Raw genomic sequence first — 24,064 nt, 5'->3', positions numbered from 1 at the left:
GTCTGTCAGTTAGCTGGGTATATTTAGCTGATTGCATTATCGGATCAGATTTAACCTGCAGTCCAACAATATAGACTTAAGTAACGTTATACCTAGTTTACGTTGTTTTCATGCGAATATTAACAGACAGAGAATTTAGCTAACTCACGTTAGTGGAGCTAACACCAGCAGCAGTTTTGTTATTTCATCACATCCTGGATTTATTTTCTGGAAGCAACGAAAACAGTCGACTTCAGAAATGTCTTCAGACGAAGACAGGGCCAAGGAGATTTTGAAGGGCTTCAAACTGTATCCTTTGAACTGTTGCTCTGCAAGGGTTGGACACGTAACCTTAGCGTTTGTATTTTTATTATTGTTTGTCCTAGCATGACAACTTTACATTAGCACCGTGTGGGAGCATATGTGAGTCTGACTCTGTTGCTAGCTACAGTAAGGTAAGCTAGCTGCTGCGGCTAACCTGTCAGTGTGATACGGTCAGCTACCAGTGTTTGTCTTTATATGATGGGACAACATGGACATGTTCTTCTTGTTCCTCTCTGGAGGTCAGTGTGTGTCTGTCTGGTTGCTCAGTGCGCGGTGCTGCAGCTGCACCCTCACACACCCTGTATACTGTGCACGCTATGATGTGTACTGCACTGAAGGGACAGTGACAGGACACGGGGGATAGCATGCATAATCTAGTCAGTAACCTAGCTAGCGTTTTGTATGACTTGTCTGCTGTTTGAGTTTTGTAACTTTACATATGGGAATATGAATATATAAATCCCAAACTTCCTTATAAATCCTCCCGTTTTAATGCTGCCCTAAACACACCAGTGTACTGCAGTTGTGGAACAGTTTCTGTTGCAAGTAAAAATCCTGCATTCAAAAAGTTGACTACTTTACTTTACTTTACTTGAAGTTCCTAAACTAAAAGTACTTATTATGCAGAATGACTATTTATTTTGACTAGATTGTAATTATCAATCCATTAATGTGAACATTATTTTGCAGTAGGTAAAGTTGGATCTTACTTTAATGAATAAACATAATCTATAAGTTAATTCATAATTTTTCAGGTTTCTAAAATAAATAAAGAAGAATAAATAGTACAATATTTGCCTCTACATTTTCCTGGAGTATTTTCGTAGTATAAAATGTTCATACTCAAGTTAATTACAAGTTCTTCAAAATACTCTCCAAAATATGGTAATTTAGTAAATATACATTACATTAAGCTGACGCTTTTATCAAAAGCGACGTACAATAAGTGCATTCGACCAAGAAGATACAAACTTGAAGAAAACAGAATCATATAAGTACATCAGGTTTCATAAAGCCAAAACATTTCAAGTGCTACTCAACTGGCTTTAGATAAGCCAGTCCTTTGTTAGTATATAAGTGCTTAGTTTGTATATAAGTGCTTAGTTAGTATATAAGTGCTTTGCGGTTTTTTTCCCGGTTTTTTTTATTGCTGGAAGTGGAGTCACGTATACTTGTATTACTTTTTAGATATTGGTTTCTGTTCTTGTCACAGTGACATAACGTGTGTTGTATTATTTATAGGTCTGTAGCATAGACTGTATATACACGGTGTGTAGGTTCTCACATTAGCCATTTCAAAAAAGTAACTTTTTTAAAAGCAACTTGGATACAAGTGAATTGATGTCAGCCCACTGGCAGACCTAACCCAGGATTTATGCATGTTCCACACACACGCACACAATCCTAAAGACACTTTTTATTACATTTGAACATTTCCTTTATGAGATACTGAAGAGACGCCAACAGGAATTAGAGGAAGAGAGAAAGTGGTATAACATGCATATATGTATATTACAACAGTCCTGCCACTTGCATTTGTAGCATGTGTCCCTTACTATGCCTTTTACTGCTCTTTACTCATGTTGTTGCACTTATTTGCCTGGTTGCGTTAACTGCATAGATCATTTACATTAACACTACTTAAATATGGTTTACAATTCAGGGACCCATTTCATTGCAAAGTCTTTACCCAAGATAAGTAAGGGGTTTCCCTTTCTTCTTAATGAAATGATGAAGTGCAGTGAAAAATGTCATGATGTTAATTGGAAGAGTGACATTCTAAAGTGTTTTCATCGTCAGATTAGATGATAGTCCCACAGAGTTAGTTAATGCCCGTCTTAAACAGCATCTGCCAGCTCAATCCACTCTGTCTGTCAATCAATTGAACATTCAAGTTCAGAGGAAAAAGGTGTAGGATGGAGCCAAATGCTGCCTACAATCATCAGTATACTATATGTGTGTGTGCAAACAAGGACATAAACAGCTGAGTTTGCTGCCAAACTTTCTGAATTAAAATCTCGAACAACGAAGTCTTTCATCGTTTTTTATTTATTTATAGTATTAGAGTCTGTGGCAGAATCTGTGGCCGTCAGTAAATCAGTGGCCTGGAAGAACCGAGGTCCACACCTTGGACAGGGTTCAGACACACTTAAGCCAAAGGAATACTTTCACCATCTGCATGGCTTCCCTGGCTCCACAAGGGTATGGGTTTGATTCATCCGTCTAAAGATGATGATGCAAAGACCAGTCCAAAAGCAGTTTTGCAGACTGAAGCTTGTTTGTACAGTGTACTACGGGAAGTGTTAAAGTCTTCTTTTTATAAATATAATAGTCCATCAAAGTTGCTGCAGAAAGCTGCCTCAGTCTCCTGCAGGAAACTCAGTCTGTGAAACGCATCACAGTGTCCTATTCTGACTGAATATAGAATCTTATTGATAAGACTCTTATCACCAGCAGCATACTTTTTGAAGATACATTTTATTTACCAAGTACAAACATAATGCACACAATTGCAATTTCATAAAGAAATAGTAAAATTAACATATGTGAGAGGCTATATGTATACATTTATAAAATGCCAGAGGGATGCATGCCTGCTTTATGCAAAGTGCTCATGTTGGACTGTAATGTGGAAACAGTCCATTCTGCAGTTGAATCCCTTCAGCGCTGCTTTGCTGATGTTCTAGTTGCTCTCAACAACCATGAATTAGTTATCAATGCAGATAACACTCAATTCCCCTGAGCCAGTAATATCAATTCTGATGATCTCATCTTCTCGACCAAGAAGGATACGAATAATGAATGAGTCGCAGAGAACAAGTATCTTTGGGTTTGGGTGGGAGGAGAAGACACTTTTAGATATCATAAGACTGAACTTGTGAGCATGTTAAGGAAAACTATTTTCTTTACATGATAGGAATAATGTGTTTTCCTCTTTGTGTTAGAAGGATGCTTGTTGAGGTAACTTGATTATCTCTTTTGGATTATGTGACATTTTATACATGTAAGCTGCCCTCTCTCTCTCAGTGAATAGACACTGACTCTTATTTATTTATAATACCCTTACCCCCATACTTGACTTCCTTGCTTTCTCCTGATGCCGGCCCTTATCGAACACGCTCAATGATTGGATTGCATGAGTCAGCTGTTTTTAGTCATTTTAGAGAATCCATTTGTTGTCATTGTGCAGCTGCAGCGTGGAACAACATGCAGAACAATCCATTTGTTATCATATGCGCAATTTAATGTATTTATTTTTCCTAATTTCACTCTTAGTTTTTCTTGTTTTTTTGTTTTAGCTGATTATTTGCATGTGCATTATTTTCGTTATTGCTTCTTATGTCTGTTTCTTACACGGAAATGAGGTCTTTGCCTGAATATATTGCAATTTAAAACAAAGAAATTAATGAAATAATGAGGAAAGCTGGACAATATCGTTCCAAGGTAAAAAAAAAAGTAGTTCCAAAAGCTTAAATTTGGCTCCTCGACAAACAACTGTTTTTGAAATCATTATGGTTTGTAAAAATGTACGTTTGTTGCATTTGAAATGATTGTGCAGGTGCATGGATTTGTATCACTGTAAATGTTCTGAATAACATCAAGCATCCTTTGAAATGTTTGCACAGTTCCACTTCCCCACTGCAGATCTGTAGAATGTGAGGGTGTGTGTGGGCTCTCCGCTCTGCTCTGTGTCTTGTAGCAGCAGATTAGCCTCGGTCATATCTTCTCAAATAAGCAGCAGAGCACTGCAGCAGGCAACTTCATTCATTTGTGATGTATAAAACGTGTCCTCCTTATTGTATTCCACTGATCCCAGTCCATCCTGAAGATGAAGCTGTGTGTATGCTTCCTGTTAAGGTCAGGGCTCTTGCTGGAGTGTGGTAATGCCTAAATCCACGATTTAGTGAGCAGGGATTTACTACCTTCTGTCCATTCTGCCTTATTAAAGGAAGCACAGACAACAAACAACACGCATATTCATTTTTCTAGACTGTAAAAGCAACATGTCACGTTCCTTCTGAATGAAAATACAGCATCTGGTTGTTAAATTGAACAGGGTCTGTGTCAGTGAACAGAACAGACTAGATGCAGGTTTTTAGTAGTCTCACGTATTCAAAGCCAGAGTGTGACTGACTTATAGTCATTCTGAGATAGTTTCAAAGGGATGAAAACTCCAAAATTCATCAGAACAAGAAATATCATAGTCAACAATAATAATAGTAGTTTGGTACAGAAATCAAATAAGTCTCAAATGAGCTAAAGGCTCAGTAACTTCAGTCATACCATGATCTGGATGATCCAATCCAGTTTTAAAATATTCCGACAGTCTTTAAACGTCCTGCTGCAGGGACACTTGGAGCCACAACAGCTAAGGTACAGCGCAAAGAAAAGGCAAAAGAAGAAGGAGGAGATAATAATACATCTAGCATTGAAGGAGCCGGTAAAGTGAACACATTATTAATACATTGTAAAAAAAAAAGGCACAGGTCAGACCAGAAGATCCAATTCGGTTTAAAAGTATTTACTGAAAAACCGTTACATATTGTAGCTCTTGAGCTCTTTGCCCAACTACTGCACATGATGTCATTTATGAAACTAAAGAGGGCAACCCCAACATTCAATATACATGCAGATGTACCTCAAGCGATGATTACACATGATGAAATAAACATGATATTTAAACACTAAGTGCAGTGAACACATCAGTATTTATTTGTCTTGATCATCTTGCCAACAAAAGGCTAATTCCGTGCCTTTAGCACAGTCACACCCTGTGACCTTTTTACCTCATTAGCATTGAACTTTTTAAGTAAGATGACCATTTGTCTTTATTTTTCTGATTGAAAATGAGAAGGAATTGGAACGCAATAGTTGGACCACAGGGTGCTTGTCTGCCAAATCCACTGAGGCACACTTACAGTCATTAGTAGCAAATGAATATGAAACCCTCCAGATGATGATGATGATGATTGCTCTTGTGGATAATTAGCTGCAGATGTCTAAGTTACTGAATGTAGTCAAAGTCTGTGTTGAGGCTGTCCTATATCAGTTTGACCCCCTTATCGATCTCTTGCAGAAAGTCATTTTCCTTCACAATTATACATTCAAAGGGATGTTATGGCTCAGTGAGATAGTGTGCTGATCTCTGGATCAGGATAGCTGGTTCAATCCCCACAGTATTGAGTATGTAAGTTGCTTCGGATAAAAGTGTCTAACAAGTAACATGTGATGTAATATGCAATACCACTTGAATACATTTGAATATATATTGTATATAACTGAAAGTGCTTTAATTCATATATTTTGTGCGTGCATAGTAATCCATCGCTCAACTTAAAAAAGAATGTATAGTTTTGCTGTTGTGCGTTGGTCTGACATGACTGACACAGCAGAACTCATTTTCTTTGAATAATGAAAAGCAGCCTGTTGGTTGTTGTCGTTGATGCAGCCCGACACGATGTCACCGCTCTGTGAAGGCTCAGTCCTCTCTGCGATAGGCGTGCCTCCTTTTTGACTTTATTCCACCGTCTCCTCTATGACAGTGTTTCTGATTGTGTCGCGCTGCTGTTGTTTCAGAGGGTCATGAAGCTGCCATTAATGCGTCTTTAAAAAGAAACCCAGACCAAACAGTGCCAGCAGCTTTTCACTGGGGGCTCATTAACTGTGTGGGTGTGTGTGTTCCGACAGACTCTGGGGGGGGAAGAAGAGACTATGCTACACTTGGTATGATGTTGTTGGTGTTGAAATCAATTGCTTTAGTTTCTGCTATCTGACAGGCAAATAAGGACGATGACGTGATAATAGGAACAAGTGATTTTTATAAATCCACTATTTTTAGGGACCTCCTGCTAAAATGTGTTCTCTTGTTTTTTTTTGTTAAGTGTACCGTAGAAGAGCAGAGGCCTGGGCTGCTCTTGAAGGGGTTGAGGATGATGAGTTTGATGTAGCAGATTGGATTTAGTTAGACTTGAGAGGATTAGAGAAAGCATCGAAGTAAGCAGACTTAACTGGAGAGCCAGAGGAAGAGCTGGGGGAGGGGAGCAGACTATATGTCAGATTGTTTATTGAGGAAACTACTAATATTTTAGCACAAATTATGTTAGATTTGACTTTTTACGATGGTTATATACTTTATATCACGATTTTATACACCTGGCTGTTTCAGATTATTGGTGCTTTTACACCTGTCATACTCCTACTCCTAACCGTTTGGGAAATGTCATTTATTTAAGACATGAAACAATTAATCAGAATCAGACTGTCTTTAATCGTCCTGCAGCAGGGACATGTTGGAGTTACAACAGCTAAGGTAAGGCGCAGGTAAAAGGAGAAGGAGATAATAATAGATCTAGACTTTAAATAAACAAATAATAAGAGTAGTGAAGGAGCCGGTAATGTAAACTAATTATAAATAGATTGTACAAAAAAAGTGTAGATTGTGTGTTTGCTGTAAAAATACTAACATAAATTGATGAAAAACCAAATTGTATTTCCTGTTCATTTTGAAACGAATGGAAAAACTAAATCTTAGACCAATAAATGACATCTACACATCTTTATATAATGTTTTATAACATTCTGACTACAGATTTATGACTCAGTAATATAAGTGCAATTAAATGACTGTTTTGTATCTCATGTAGCAGTATGCTAACATGGAGGCTGTGTTTTCAGGCCGTTGGGAATGGAGGACTCCACAGATGGTGTGGAGTCAAGTGTGTGTGTGACACTGAGTAGTGTCTGAGTGTGACAGGATGCTGAGTGGAGAATCTTCTGGAACAGAGGGCTGATATCTAAAGAGAAAAGAGGAGGTGTTCCCTGTGGAAGCAGCGCTGTTTCCACAGAGACTGAAGTACAGAGCTACACATTGGGCGTTTCTCAATGTCGAGTAAAGCTGCTCCAGAGCCACGTCGTCGAGTGCCGCCGAAGGACTGTGCCAATGTCCAGCATACTTGGAATTCTACCGAGCCTGGCGTACTACGTAGAGAGAAATTTCGAGGCTGCACATGTGTAGACTCCGCGGTCTTAAAATCCCCACAATGCTTTGCGCACGGACCAATTTCCCCAAATCTGTGGTGGAAAAAACACTTGCTCGCGTGTTCCACTCTTCGTTTTCTGAATGCCAGGAAGTATTCTTGCCTCGCTTCTGAAGCAAGTGACTCGGAAGACATGTGCTACCAAGCAAGCATACTCGACATTGAGAAACACCCATTGTCTCCTGAGCCGGCCCAAAGCCAATTGTCAAAATGCATGGCGGAAACCATGACGACCATATTAAGAGTGAAAGATCAGAATCAGTCCTTCCCATGACTCTTTTCCACTCCTGCAGCAGCATGTCCATCACATCACACACTTAAACACTCCTTACATTCAACTCTGACTTCTGCGGATGGATGTCAGCGTTTTACCGTTTGAAAAAAGAGCGCCGGTCAACGTGTCCGGGTGAGAAATATGGTAAAAAATGATGCGTTAATGTTGAGTTTGAAAACCAATAATAAGAAGGCTATTTACAAAATGACATCAGGGCATGAAGATTGACATTTGATTGAAAAGTGGGCTATTTCAAATATAACAAGTCCCATCAAGACACTCATGCATGACAAAGAAATACATAAATACACAATACAACACATTTCCATTAGCTTTAAGCATACACATTCTTATATCAAATAAAGTCGACAAACCAAAAGAAATACAGGCTTGTTTGCTCATACAATGTAATCAGGCGCTGTTTTGATTCTGTCCTGCAGAGAAAATCCGGGGGCCCACTCTGGATAGATTTAGCAGAAATCACTTATTATTGAAGGCCCTATAACTGGCATCTCATAGCCTGTGGCAAAGAGGACAGCGGCTAGTGCTGACTCATCTATTCAACCTATTCTTAAAACACTTCACATTTTGCTTGGGGGATATTATTTCCACCAGACGTGATGCCTGGAGAGATTATACATTTGTCCGACTTCAAGAGACTTTTCAAGTTCAGTAAAGACAGGCTGACGGAAACTCTGATGGATGTGTGTGTCACTAAGATGCTTTCCATTGGATACTGCTGTAGTGTACAAAGGATGCCTGTGATTGATGGCTGCATTGTGTTGTCGAGAGTGTGGGGGTCAGGAGCAGCTGACCAGCCGACAGCCTGATGGGACAGCTCCTCCAGCCGCCTTTCTCTTGACTTTAAGTTACCTACAAGCTTCTTATCATTCATCCTCTTTGAGCAAATGTGGACCAATGTGGCTTACTAGGGCAAGATATTGTGTGAGTATTTGCATGATTGTGTCACAGGCAGTGTCTATATTTAGAGCATACACATATCTGCTTTGCTCTGTATCCATTTATCATCCTGTCAGACAGAGAGTCAGTCAGCTTCACAGAACATCAGTGCATGCTGTTGCTGCCGCTATACAGCAAGATGTGACTTGTAAAAAGATCCTGATTTATAAAATAGGTCTGCCATTGATTACGTTTGAACATACTCTACTCCCCCAGAGAGGACAGAGATGTAGACATGGTACTTGTCTCTCTGCCACTCCCTCTTCCTCTCCTTGCTCATAGAACTGACGTCATGTCTAATCACTACTACAATAGTACTCATGCAAAGACAATGCAGCTTGTTTCAAAAAGGGCATCCCCTAATTTGCTACAGTATCCCTTATATAACACACCCTGAGAACAGATGTTTAAGTGTTCTATAAAGGAGGTTTATCCCTGTCTTCACTGCAGTTGTTGTTTTCATTTCGCAACATTTGATAGTTTTCAAGCATATAGTGCCCGTTTAAGATCCTGCCCCTGCATCTCAATTGAAGTTAAAATTCATGTTTTTGTTTTGGAGCAATTTAACCCTAACCCAGTTGATAAGAAAAAAGACCAATGACTTATTTACATAACAAGCTTGAAATACACCCTTCCTATTTCTCCTTATCATAATCAATCTGAGGCTTCTGCTTTTAAGGGATGAGCTACCAACACTCACAAGCATCATTTACCTACATTTGATAGAATTTGCTAACTTATAACTGAGCTTATGAGGCAATGTACCTCCTAGGGAGTGGCCCAGCCCTTCGTATGTTTTTCTGTATCTGGCCCTCGGTGAAAAAAGTTTGGACACCCCTGGTCTAAAGGATGTGTGGTTTGGAGGTGCCAGTGGTACGGCTGGAAGTTTAACTTTCATTTCTGACTGAATGTATTTTTTAATCCAGACCATCTTTCCCTACATATTCACATATCGCACGTCACCTTTAGTTGTTCTGTTAGAGTAGCAGATTGGGGGAAGTGGAGGGAGACGTCTGACTGAAGGGAAAGATTGCACCAGTAATTGAATTTATTTGCTCAAATATGACCATAAGAACCAGCTGGTCACTGCCTGTCAACTGATCAGCCTCACTGCTAAGCTTTCTCTAAAGTTAAAATGTAGTCAAATTCTGTCAGGGAATAGAACACAGATTATACCAGGTCATAAACAGACAACACCATTAACTAACTTGTTAACTTTTGCAATAGACATGACTCCCAGCATTGGCTTGCAGTGTTAATGGTACAGATAACTACTACACACCTATATTAATCTGATATATTAGTGTTATGGCAGCTGGCTAAAGCTAACGTTAGCTCTGTGTTGTTTGTTGGATTGAATGCATGTGGAGCTTCAGTCTCCACTTACAACTGTTTGCAGTATACAGATTTTTCTAAAGGCTGACAATTCATCATGTAGGGCAGGACTATTCAACTACACATTCAGTTGGGCCAGATTTTATAACTACAAAATTCAGCTGGGCCAGACATTCAGCGGCCTGTAAAAAGCGGGTAGTGACACATTTTAAACCAACACATATTACTGCGATGAAAAACATGCAATTTTTATTCATTGTTCATCTAACAAAGGTAGGTCAAAAAGTGCATAAAAACACAACAAATTAGCATTAATTTAACAGAATCTGAAAAAAAAAGTACACAGTTGTAGCATTACATTTGTTTGCTTTAGAAGTCAAATATTCAGGTTATGTTTTTTGAACCAGGCACATCACAAAGTGCATTTACTGAATACAATAATAGCAGTCTTAATAAATGTCCTCACATACAAAAAAAAACAGCTAAAGAGCTCCAATGCAACACAAAGAGGTAGTACTGTAGCAATACTATTTTTTCACTTTTCAAGTAATAACAAATAAATCATACGTTTTGGTCACATTTGACCCAGACACATTACAAAGTGCATTTAAATGAATACAGAAAGAACTGTCAAACCCTTCAGTGCACAAACCCATAACAAGGGATACGGGTAACTCTATGAATTAATACTACACTACACGTCTACTATAGTAAACTAGGTGCTTACTATCACCTCATTTGTGATTTGTCATCGCTGACTTTTTCAATGGGAGAAGGGACATTTTTTTGTTTTGAACAAGAGCAGTGATTTTTGGCTCATAGGATGTCAATGCAATCCTAAGACATTGGTGAAGAGTGCTGTCAGTCAGGGAGCAGCGAGTGCTACTTTTGATTGAGTTCATGTGTGAAAAGCTTGATTCACATGTGTATGTTGATCCAAACATACTGAGCACACAGATCGCTACTTTCTGAACGTTAGGGAACTGCTGTTTTTTGACATCACTCCAAAACTTCGCTGGCCCGTTATTGCGCTGCATGTCAATAAGTTCCAGTGTATATTTCCCCTTGTCGATGCAGGGGACCACTTCCTTTGCTCTGGTTGATACATCCCCCTCTATTGCAACAGTGAAGGGGTCTCTGGCAAAGCCCATCATCAGCTCTGTGGGCAGAGCAAGTCCATCCAATCGACCGGTGTCGGTACCAGATGTGTTCGGGGTACCATATGTGTTCGGGGTCCGTCTCTTACCAGTGACGTCACGACGTAATGACGTCACGCATTGTGATTGGCTGTACGGTAATTTACCCACGCTGTCTAGACTAGTATAGAGGAGGCTTTTTGATCATTACATTACATTGTATTTAGCTGACGCTTAAGTGCATTCGACCAACAAGATAAAAACTTGAAGAAATACAATAAAACTTGAAGAAAAACAAAGACGAATGAGGAGAAGAACAAGAGAAATTGAAGGTAAGAAGTATATAACGTAATATGGTAGGTAATATGTAATATGTTCAGTGCCGTTGGTACGTTAGTTCAAACAGTAACAACGGACTATTTTTCTTAGCGTATGCATGTCAATTTAAATCAATACATACAACTATTTCACATGTACAATATTTTCTTAGCCCTAATACTTAATACTACTTATTTCGTTTTGATTGTTATATTTGATTATATTATATATTATCAATAAATTATATATTATATATCAATATGATATACTTTTCTATATAATAGATTATCAAAAAAAGTATTTATTAAGTAAGGGATAATGTGCAGCAATCACAATCAAGTCCACAATCGAATCCATAAAGACAAAGTAAATCTGTTTACAGTTGTTTCATATGGATGTTGAGAGGTATCCATATATCTCTTCATTTTGCTCTCAAAGTGCACCAGATTGATGCATTTAACTTCAATATTTAAAAAAAATCACTCCAAAGGGAGTGCTTGTTCTTCCTTCTGTCTGTCTGTATCTGTATTCTCATGTTCCGATTAACCCAGCCAAATTTTTCTTCTTTTGTGTCTTGATGTGATCTTGAGTCGAGGCTGATCCTCTTGCTGTGGTCCCGCATCCTGGATCCTCTATCCTGAGTTCTGGATTAAGTCGTGGGCTTCGGGTCGTGGCTGAACCTGTCTCTGCGGTCCTGCCTGGGTCTCGTCGTGCTGCCTCCCTGAAGGCTCCCACAGGATTGTTGACATCTTCGTGGATTCATCCTATTATTATAGACGCATGCATTTCCTAACATTCGGTCTACCTATGTTGCAAATGTATTATCTCCTCGATTTACACACGGCATCTATTGCACGTCTGTCCGTCCTGGGAGAGGGATCCCTCTTCTGTTGCTCTCCCCGAGGTTTCTCCCATTTTTCCCTTTAAACTGTGGGTTTTCTCTTGAAGTTTTTCCTTGTACGATGTGAGGGTCTAAGGACAAAGGGTGTCGTTTTCTTCTCATACTGATATTCTGAACAAACTGCTGTTGTATTAGCTGTAAAATGTCTTTACTGTAGGGTATTTTTATTATTTGTACAGCACTTTGGCTCGACCAAAAATCGTTTATAAATGTGCTATATAAATAAAACTTGATTTGATTGATTTGATTTGAAAGGGTGTGCGCCAAGGTTCCATATTAGGACCAATAATTTCACCATATACTGTATGTAAATAATCTCTAATAATCTTTCAAATGCTGCTTTCCATTTTTATGCAGATGATACTGTTATTTATTGTTCATCCTCTTCTATAGAGCAAGTCTTGATTTCCTCCAGTCTGCCTTTGATGTTATTCCATCCCATTTATCTCAACTCAAGTTAGTATTAAATGCAGACAACTCCAAACTCATGATATTCTCAAATCGCAAAAAGTTAACTTATTTTCTCCCCAACATTTGTACTGTTCAAGGGACTGACATTGACATTGAAAGGGTCACTACATACACATATCTAGGTTTTTATTATTGATCAGAACTTATCTTTCAAGTCACACACTGAAAATGTTGTTTTAAAATTAGGTTTCTCCTTTCAGACAAGGAAACATTTGATCTCTGCAACGTTTTTACCAGTATTGGATTCTGGTGATCTGCTTTACATGAATGCCTCTGACCAGTGCCTAAAGAGTTTGGATACTGTGTACCATTGTGCATTATGTTTTATTACATATATATATATATTGTGAGTTTGGAATAAATATGCTCTTTATGAAAATTATTAGTTGGTTACTGTTAGTAAAAAAACAGTAAGGTTAATACTGGATGTTTGTTACACTTGGATATGTTTTCTGTAACACTTGTAACATAATTATTCTCCAGTTTATGCATTTGAGTGACTTGCAGTTAATGCTCGACATTCAATTCAAAACCTTTATTTATCCAGGTAAAATCCCATTGAGATCAATGATCTATTTTTCAAGGGAGACCTGCAGCAGTAGGTTCCACATGAAGACATAAAAACATAAACAACAGAACAACAAAAGGACATCATACAGCAAAAAATACAGGGAAAGACATGTGGATATCTATCCACATGTACAGGTACCAACAGCATCTGACTGTGTTGCATCCAACCGAGCTTTAAAAACATGTAGTGGTACCAGCTTGGTAATTGTACATTCTTTTTGCAGACTGTTCCAAGTTAGTGGAGCTGCACATCTAAAAGCTTTCTTCCCTAAGACAGTCCTAGCACTTGGCACATTTAATAAAACCACAGCATGAGATCTCAGGCAATAAGTACTTTCAATTTGCCGAGAGATCAGGGAGCAGATATAAGATGTTACTTTATCCAACATGGCTTTGTAAATGAAAATGTACCAGTGACTGAGCCTCAGTACAGTGATGGCAAAACCGCCTTGGTTTACAGTGTACAGTGATGCGTAAGTGCTTTACAGCAATCTGACACCCTCATCAGCACCCCCCACCTCCTCTCCTGGCTCCCCCCCCTTCACCTCACAGCCCCTGTCCCACTTCTCCCCTGTGACCCCCATGCAACTGTCCAACTTCATGACTGGAATTAACTCCACCTGCACACTTGACCCAATGCCCTCCAAATTTGTTAAAGAGAGCCTCCCTGCCATGTCCCAGCTCATCGCCACCATCATTAACTCCTCCCTCAGATCTGGATCAGTTCCCCCCTCTCTCAAACTGGCTGCTGTCACACCCATTCTCAAAAGACCTGGACTCACACCTGACATCATGTCCAACTTCCGGCCCATCTCAAATCTCCCCTTTCTGTCAAAAATACTTGAACGTGTCATTGCCTCACAACTAAAATCCCACCTCAGCTCCAATGACCTCTTTGAGCCATTTCAATCCGGTTTCCGATCAAAACACAGCACAGAAACAGCTCTTCTGAAAATCACAAACGACCTCCTCCTCTCCTCTGACTCCGGCAACCTGAACATCCTCATCCTCATCCTCCTCGACCTCACCGCAGCATTCGACACCATCAACCACACCATCCTGCTGTCCCTCCTCGAATCATCACTCAACATCACTGACACTGCACTCTCCTGGCTGAAATCCTACCTCACCGACAGACATCAGTTTATCAACATCAACAACTGCACCTCCTCCATTGCTCCTCTGTCCCAAGGCGTCCCCCAGGGTTCGGTGCTTGGCCCCCTCCTCTTCATCCTTTACATGCTCCCCCTTGGCAAAATAATTTGTCGCCACAACCTTCAATTTCACTGCTACGCCGATGACATCCAACTTTATATCTCAACAAAAACCATCACCCCCACAACACACTCCACTCTCACCAACTGTCTCTCAGAAATAAAAGCATGGATGCAAACAAACTATCTCCAACTGAACAGTGCCAAATCAGACATCATCATCATCGGCCCCCCATCCCGTATCAAAGACATCCAGAATTTCAACTTCACCATTGACAGCCACACTCTATCTCCCCCCCTCACATCCGCAACCTCGGAGTCATTTTCGACAGTCAGCTCAAATTCAACCACCACATAAATCACATCACCAGGACCGCCTTTTTCCACCTCAAAAACATTGCCCGTCTCCGCCCATCACTCTCCTCCTCTGCTGCTGAAACCCTGATTCATGCATTCATCACTTCACGACTCGACTACTGCAATAGCATCCTCTATGGCATACCATCCAACCTCCTCAATAAACTCCAACATATCCAGAACTCTGCTGCCCGCCTCCTCACCCACACCCGCTCCCGAGACCACATCACTCCCATCCTCCAGAACCTCCACTGGCTCCCCGTCCGTCAAAGAATCCACTTCAAAGTCCTCCTCCTAACTTACAAAGCCCTCAACAACCAGGCCCACCCCTACCTCACAGACCTGCTGCACCACCACACCCCTTCCCGCTGCCTCCGCTCATCAGAAGCCAACCTCCTATCCATCCCCACCCGCACCAATCACCGGACCTGGGGGGACAGAGCCTTCTCCGTCGCTGCCCCCTCCCTCTGGAACTCACTCCCACAACCCATCAGAGACTGCACCGACCTCACCACCTTCAAAAAACTCACAAATACTCACCTCTTCAATCTGGCTTTTCATGTGTGATTGTTTTTGTATTATTTGACTTTAACTTTAACTATATATTTATTTGTTGTTCCTTTCTTCTCTTTTCTTTTTTTCTTCACTATTATCTGTAAAGCGTCTTTGAGCACCTGTAAAAGCGCTAACAAATTAAATCTATTATTATTATTTATTACAGTTTGTCACAAATCTCAGTGCACTGTGATAGTAAAACCTTATTGTGGTGTAATTATATATCCAAAGCAGTCAGAAGTCAGAAAATCTTTAGTGATGTTTAACCACTCAGAAGGCAGCCCATCAAAATGAACACATTGGGACCTTTCAGAGAGGTAGTTCATCTTCTACATATAATAACGGACAAAGTAAAGAATGAAGTGTAGGCTATGTTTAAATGTTCGGAATTTGACCGTGTATGATGGTCCTCTTGAGTTGCCGTACAGCCAATGGCGTACAGCCATTGCTACGTTTTCATGTTTTTTTAACATGTTTTTCACAAACATTTTCACACGATAGGAGCATAGGAATAATTCAATTCGGTTCGTCATGATCTGTAGATGTGATTTGCCCCCGAGCACCCCTGGGTAAATTACCGTACAGCCAATCACAATGCGTACAATGCGTGACGTCATTGGTAAGAGACGGCCCCCGAACACATATGGTACCCCGAACACATCTGGTACCGACACCGGCAAAGTTCTCTTTCAACCTCGCAATGAAATCTTTCATCACATCCGTGATTTGTGCCGGAGATGTGATGTGTTTGGGGAGCGTCGGAAAATGCAGCATCCGACCCGTGCTCAAGTCGGAACAAAGTAGGCTACTTTGCAAATATAATTCCTGTTTATTATTATTATCAACACAGTTACTTTTTTATGCAGTGAGGTAAATGGTAAATATGCATGTATGTCGTTCAGTATGCGTTTACAGGTGAATACTTCTGCATTTCCTGCCAAATACTAGCCTCAAAAAGATTAAAATATAATTAATGCAAATAAACTACTTCAACTAATAATCATAATCAATTCAATAATATAAATACTATATTATATTATTATAATATAGTTGTAATATAGTCAAGACAAAACATGCTTATTACATGCTCAAAAAACTGATATTTCTTAAATCTGTATTCAAATGTAATTCCCTCTGTCAGCAATGTATCAACAACTACACACACATTTCTGTCAGTATTTCTCTGTGTTGTGGTTGACATGATGTTGACTGTTAGGAGTTAAGGGGAGAGGCTGAGCATCACCATGAAATGTGCAAATTGACATAAAAATGAATAAAAGGGGAAAAAATGCTCAATTTTTAGGCTGTAAACTTTAACTGTTATGTAAGCCAACTAGACAGACAGTTTATCACTCTTCCTCTTGTACATTAGCGGATAAAAGGCATAACATACTTAAAGGAAGGGTAAATAAAGAATGCTGGAAATAACTGCATCTCCATTAGCCTATATGCTATGCAGAGACTGCCTTCTTCATGTCGTGAATTGCAGCTGATGTTTTAATATGGCAATTGGCAATTTGACTTATACAACATTCGCAAGTTGTACATTTTAACTCGTACAATAACCCACCTTCGAGTGATGCTCTAGTTTCTTCATGTTTTGTTTTTTCCCCCTCTTGCTTGCGCCGGACCGAAACTGTCTTTTCACCGTCATCTCTTCACCTGCACTAGTGGCCGTATCAAAGCCGTGATTGGTCGGGTTACAGACGTCACCTCTCACTCTTGCGGGGGGTGCGCGGAGAATTGAGCGGAGAACTGCGCACAGCAGCTGAGGCCCTCTGGGCGGGGCCCCCTGCAGCCTGCGTGATTGGCCTGTAGGGAGGGGCGGCCCTGGTTGCTATCATAGGACCACCGTTACTAGCACCACTAGATGCACTTTCAAAAAACGTGCTGGGTTGTGGTTTGGTGGTTTCTATGCAACGCGGAGTGTTGCGTTCACGGTCGAGAGAGAGAGAGAGAGAGAGAGAGAGAGAGAGAGAGAGAGAGAGAGAGAGAGAGAGAGAGAGAGAGAGAGAGAGAGAGAGAGAGAGAGAGAGAGAGAGAGAGAGAGAGAGAGAACACACTTTAGTCTTAGTTATCTCTCTGTGGGTCTCAAACGGTTTGGTCACGAATTACGTATAAGATTCAGTGTTTCCCCTACCATTGTCTTGGAGGGGCGCAGCGCCCCGCGCCCCCCCCCCCCCCCCCCTGAAATTCTTTTTTTTAATTTGTATAATATATATAGCACCAAATTGCAGCTAATCTATATCTACTGTCACTTTGAACATGTGCTCTTTTATTAAACAAACTAAACTTTCATTTTAAGTTGTGAGTTTAGTGTTTTTGACCTTTCAACGCAGCGCCCCTCCACAGCTCCTCTCTCTGCTCAAGAGGATTTAAAATAAATAATATCCCAATGGTGTTGAGGAATAGGAGGGGACTTCCCAAAGCAGTCTTTACATTTTACATTTACATTAATGTGACTAAAAGGGTCAGGGTTAGGGTCATTTAGAGTTTTTCTTCAGGAACAGCTTGATGAAATCACTGGTCACATGACGTCTTAACATTAAAAATGAAACATCAACATTTACTATGTCAGCATTTTATTTTTTATTCCACTTATTCCCCTCCCCTCAGCCCTTAGTTTCAACAGCATTCATCCCATGGAAAGAGGACGGTGGGGTATTTTAAATGATTGCACATGCTATAGTACTGTCTTTCAGCTTGAAATGTCATGGAATGGATCGCTTGCCTTTTTATGAGACCCTTTTTATCAGAAAGTGTTGCGAAATCCTTTTACTGTTAACTCCTTAAACCATCTAGCTGATATTAATATTAACTGGTAATAGTTGTTTAAGGTCTTTTCCGTTCAAATATTCCTTGTGTATTTCAGTTCATTCTGTCTGTTCTGGTTCTGTTGGTGGCTCTTAACTTCTTCCCAACAGAAACTGGATGAATCTTAGAGATGCAGAGACGGGCAAAGTGCTGTGGCAGGGAACGGAGGACCTCTCGGTACCGGGGGTAGAACATGAAGGTACAGTACACACGCCTACCACATACTAATCACATTCATACAGCACAAGCTCTTTGTAAGCCAGGTAAGCTGTGAGACATCATGTGACTTGGTCTAAAAATAACAATGAAATAATAAATATATATAAATATAATATTCAAATAATACAAATAGATATTTGTAAAATGTACCGATCACAAGAACTGAAAGGCAAATTAAAATATAAGATTATGTATGAAATCAATAATAAATATGCATAAAGTATGAACAGGGGACAATATGCCACACAGACGGATGATGTACTGAGCTCATGCACATTTATTAGTTTTAGATAGCCGGGTTGAACTAGATTCACCCGTTTGACCTATTTCCAACATCATTATACGAGTCAAGAAGAGTCATTCATGGCAGTATTTTTCTTTTCACATGTGATGGCTACTTTTATTTTATTAAGGAAGAAAGGTATTCACATTGAGTTCAAATCAACCCTTTTTTGACTGGAAAAACAATTCTGATGTAAAGAACAATGCTCCCAAATCAGCTATAACAAGAGACGCTTTCACACCGGAGTACTTTTACCCGTACTAGTTCCGTTAGTGCCTGGAAAGAGAACTTAGTTCAGAGAACCTTAACCCCCATTTGTAGTGCCTGCTAGAGAGGTGGTACTATCCTGGGGAGAAAAAAGGACCAATTTCTGATTGGCTGGGCGAATTGCAAACAGCGCCCCGTAAAACTCAGAAAAGTTTTTTGAAACCGCCGTTGTATTTGTTGGCATTAGCATTATTAGCATTGTCCCCGCGCACCAACGCAGAGAGACTAACTTATGGCAACACAAAATAAAACATGGGAGCGGTGGAGAGAAGGTGTCGGTGTTCTGGCGATTTACTCGGAAGGTTTCAGTGGAAGCTGCTGGGAGTCCCAGCAGCTTCGACTGAAGCCAGTCCCCAACTTCGGGGACTTCTGGCCGGGGACTTCGGGTGGGAGTATAAGCCGTGAAGTTGTTTGCGGCCTACCAGTAAACCCAAAGCAGAAGAAGAAGAAGTGACGTCAGCGGCTTCATTTGCGTAATCTTCCCTCAGAGACTTATTCCGGTGTGAACGCGATCTGTACTTAGTTCCATGGGGGTACTAAGTGCTGGGCACTAAGTGCTGGGCACTAAGTGCTGGGAACTAAGTACGGCAAAGTACTTGGTGTGAAAGCGGCTAAGGTCATTACAAGCCCTCATCTCTCAGTGGGGAGGAGCCTTCAAGTTCAAAGTGCTCTGTTTCTCTGATCTCTGCTTGCGTTCCTGCCTCAGTGAATTCTGATTCCTCCCTCTCTCTGCAGCTCGCGTCCCCAAGAAGATCCTCAAGTGTAAAGCTGTGTCCAGAGAACTGAACTTCTCCTCCTCAGAGAAACTGGAGAAGTTCAGACTGGAGCAGAAAGTGTTCTTCAAAGGACAGTGTCTAGAAGGTAACCTGAGTTATGGACAGCACCAACCAAGGTGACACCCGCCCACCTTTATCACCTCAATCTCCTGAAGTTTAAAAAAAAAAAAAAAAAAATCACATCACAGAGAGGCGTGGCCAGCAGCAGCTCATTAGCATTTAAATCTACATACCCAGAATCAGCACTTTAGGAACAGGGCTGAAACAGAGGGGTTTATGGGATGCTGCAATGATTTACAATGAGCTACAATGGTGTTTAAGACAGACACTTCAGAGACATGTTCTGTATATATCTGAGACCTATAATATATTGTTGAAAAAGAGTGTAATAGGGGACCTTGTGCCTTTCTGACCACTGTTGACACTATGAATCCCAATGCTTAACACTATTGCTCTCATCTTGTGTGTCTGTGTTTCGGGATCTGATGACTATTTAAACCCAGACTCATTGGTACCTGTTGCAACAAAATGCACTCTTCCAGCCACAGACAAATTATCTGTATGACATCATCTGCAAGGTCAGAATGCAGGGATGTTAAACTACCTTTCTTGGTGTTGAATAAACTAATGTACCTGTCTTACCCTTAGCCAGATGGTTATTAAAATATAATCTTTTCCTTCCAACATTTATTTAATCCATTGATGTGTTTTACCTATTCTTATTTGTCCCTCTTAAGAAGCCCCCTTACCACCCACATGTCTTTGTGAACACACTGTTTTAATTTGAAAAGATCCTAAATATGAATGAACATAGCATATTTTAGAGAACTAATCACTGCAGCTCTATCATTGCTTTAACCTGCAGGCTCCTCGGCCCATGCTTAATGCTACACTGGTTACACATCTGAGACCACAAATGTGATTGGAAATAAAACATGTATTAGTTGCACTACTTGTTTGGCCAATCGTTGAAAAAGGAAGTGAGATTTCTGCATGCAAGAAACCAACTTTGGTTTTCTTGTAAAACCCATAGGCCGTGGCTCAAATGTGCAAAACAGGCGTGGTTTTTATAGTAAATGGTTGGGCTTCGCATCTGAGATCTTCTGGAATATAAATTTGTAGAGTGTTATGTGCACACTGTGTAGTTACGCTGCTGAACGGCATGCTCTAGTATTTCTATGGGGGGGTTCAGGACCCACTGTCGCCTCTTTTTCAACGATGTGGTTCCAGGATTGCGAACCAGTGTTTGGTGTTTTCACTGGAGAAACGCCAGCTCTCTGCAGGAAGTAAAGAAGTGTGGTCAGAGCCACATACGCCTACAGCTGTTCATGGCAAGAGTATAAAGTTGTCGCAGAAATAGGAGCGCCAAGACCGCAAAGCGGCTAAAACACTACTACACGTATATATACAAATGGTATTTGGCAAAAGAAGAGTATAAAGGTGGAGAAGTCGTGCATGACAAATTATTTTGGCTTCGCACGTTTAATAGTCATGATGAAGCCCATCCAGAGCTCTGGTGGGTGGGAAAGCAAATTGGTTTTCACTTTGTTCGTAAGTTAAACCAACTGCTATCCAAACCAACAGGGAACTAGCACAGAATGGTGAAAAAGGGGTATGAGAAGTATTTTTGATGATTGGCATTTTAGAAATGGAGGTTTAAAGTGTGCCTCCAATGCTTTCTGCCGGGTCCCTAACATGGGTCCTAAGAAGCAGCAGTTGATTCATAAACCCCAGGTCTGTAGTGTGTAGCTCCCTGAGGCCCTGCTGTGCAGAGGTGAGCGTACAGAGAGCCCCAGGAAACAAAACACCCCCACCCCCGATTCTCAACACAACGTGTTTACCATGCTGCCTTTCGAGTCTTTATATATTGGTGCACTAGCGTACTGTATGGACCTTGTCTTAATATGGAACTCTCTGTGTCTCTGTCCAGAATGGTTCTTTGAGTTCGGCTTTGTTATCCCCAACTCCACCAACACATGGCAGTCTCTGATAGAAGCAGCTCCAGAGTCCCAGATGATGCCAGCCAATGTTTTAACGTGAGTCAGAGCCTCTCCATTTACCCTCTACAGCAGCCACACCAGCCCACACACACTGACACACAACATGTGCACATTAACAGTATTCCCATTGTCAATATCTGAAGGATACGGATAATGTACAGCCTTTCAAATAAGGAGGTAATGTAATGTTGGTAATCAGTTACTTTGCAAGTTAATATTATTAGTACAGAAATTAAATTGACTATTTTAGTGTTCGATTATGGATTGAGATACCTGAGAGTAAAAAAGGCATTTTCCTGCTGCAAAAATAAAATGTTGTTCACATTAATTCATCATTAATTAGAAAGCAGTGAAATAGGACATCAAATGGCCACTCTTCATAGTGAGTACATTTAGTTCTGGTACTTGAGTATATTTTTGATGCTAATAAGCATGTGCTTTTACTTAAAGGGGCCCTATTATGCTAATGTTCAGGTTCATATCTGCATTTTGTGTCTCGACTGTGACATGCTTTAATGTTCAAAAAGGTCTTTATTTTGCTCATTGCTCTAATTGGTTAGCTCACCGGCTGATTGGTCAAACACTTAGACATGTGTAGGAAAAGTCAGATAACACACTACAGGAAAGGAAAACTCCAAAAAGCATAATAGGTACTCTTTATGTAACATTTGGAATGACAGACCTTGAGCTGATCAGATTTTGGCCACTTTATGTCATAACGATGTTTTGCTTGTATAACCATTAGCCAATAACCAACCAAGGTTTCAGAGACACGTTTTGCATATATCGGAGACCCAACAGTATAATAGGGGACCTTTAATTAAAACTGTATTTCTTAACTGTGGTATTAAAAAAGTTTTTTTTTAAAAAAACACGGAACTAGCCCTAATTTGTATTATGCTGACTGGTTATGTCACAGTTCAGTCCTGTCCCACTTCCTGTCTGTAGTGTTGTGCACAGATTTATTTGTGTGCAAGCTTTTATAAACTGAAGGTTATTTAGATCATTGGCCCGTCAGATTTTATTGAAGGTACATCCTAACTGTGGTGTTATCATAAGAAGCAGGAATGTAAAGTACGTTGGAATCAGCTGAAAGGTCTCTTAAACATTAAATCTTGCAGAAACAGTGCTTAAGATATATCGTGCTAAGTGAAATCATCCGTTAATGTTGCCGTGTGTCTTTGTTTTTCAGCGGGAACGTGATAATAGAGACTAAGTTCTTCGATGACGACCTCCACGTCAGTACCTCCAAAGTACGGCTTTTCTACGTCTGACCTCCAAACCCCTCACTCTACCTTCCAAAATGCTGACGTCCTGCCAAGGTCTTTAAATTACAAAGGTTAGCTACAATTCGGAGCAGTAAACGTCTCACGGCTGACTGGATCATCACTTTTCCCACAGTCAGTGAAGTGTTTGGTTGTTCTCTGTTTTGTGTCCACCTGAAAAGACCTTGGACAGGGGAGAGGAGGAGAGAGACTTTTCCTCTGTTCCATGATCCACACTGTAAATACATTATCTCCAGTAAGCCAGCGAGCCACCCTGAGATAAAACACCCCCCCCCCCCCCAACCCTCACTCTAAGGTTGCATTAACTCAGGAACAGAACATCAGACGTGTAACCTGTCTGTTAAAAACTCTGCTCTGCTCTCCATGTGTCTCCTGAGCGTTTCCTCTCGCTGTGTCCCACTCCAGAGGACACTTCCTGTGGCAGAGTACATCATCAAGTCCCAGACTCAAAATCCCAAGATCCTTTGCACTAGTCAGTTCACGTTTCCTTGTAGTCAGAAAATCTATTCTCAGAGAAATGGATCAAGTTATACAGACATATTTGGGCTTCTTAAGTTTAAACGCTGACAATGACCCCTTAATGCATCATTAATGGTGGTCCAATCCTCTGCAGTGGGAAACAGTTGTCCCGTCTCCTGCTCCATTAGCCCCAGTAGATCAGTGTGGTGATGGAGGACCACACTTCTTTACTTCCTGCTTTATCTGGAATCTTCTTTTTGCCTGTATTGTTGGGATGAGAAGCTGCACACTGTTGTTATGATGACACGTGTGAAAGGAGGCTTTTATGTGCTTAAATACTCTACTCTCAACCAAACCATCTTTTATTCTCATTATCTCTTCACTTGGCTCCGCTCTGTACATTCTCACTTCCCATTCCGATTCACTGTTTTCGTTTTTTTTCTTAGCTGCTAACTGAGCTGTGTAAAATAGACTTGTGTTTTAATATGACAGACGTTGTGGATTAAAGTTATCCAATGTTGTAATAACA

General features: G+C 40.5%; 1 protein-coding gene across 2 annotated transcripts; it reads left to right on the top strand.

The window, feature by feature from the left end:
- On the top strand, positions 1 to 24,064 carry pde6d (phosphodiesterase 6D, cGMP-specific, rod, delta). Of its 2 annotated transcripts, none has more exons than XR_013808446.1 (5): positions 1 to 288; positions 18,356 to 18,444; positions 19,750 to 19,906; positions 21,721 to 21,826; positions 22,983 to 24,064. XR_013808446.1 is itself a non-coding variant. In XM_079682849.1 (5 exons), the coding sequence occupies exons 1-5, from the start codon at positions 239 to 241 to the stop codon at positions 23,062 to 23,064; spliced, it is 453 nt and encodes a 150-aa protein (XP_079538975.1). In that variant the 5' UTR covers positions 6 to 238; the 3' UTR covers positions 23,065 to 24,064. The 2 variants fall into 2 exon arrangements, 1 of the variants encoding a protein (XP_079538975.1); XM_079682849.1 differs by having other exon boundaries at positions 6 to 288; positions 19,750 to 19,875.

The sequence above is a fragment of the Notothenia rossii genome (genome assembly GCF_949606895.1).
Source record: "Notothenia rossii genome assembly, chromosome: 1".
Classification (NCBI taxonomy): domain Eukaryota; kingdom Metazoa; phylum Chordata; class Actinopteri; order Perciformes; family Nototheniidae; genus Notothenia; species Notothenia rossii.
The sequence above is the reverse complement of the archived record's forward strand: the minus strand, read 5'-3'. Positions and strand labels throughout refer to the sequence as shown.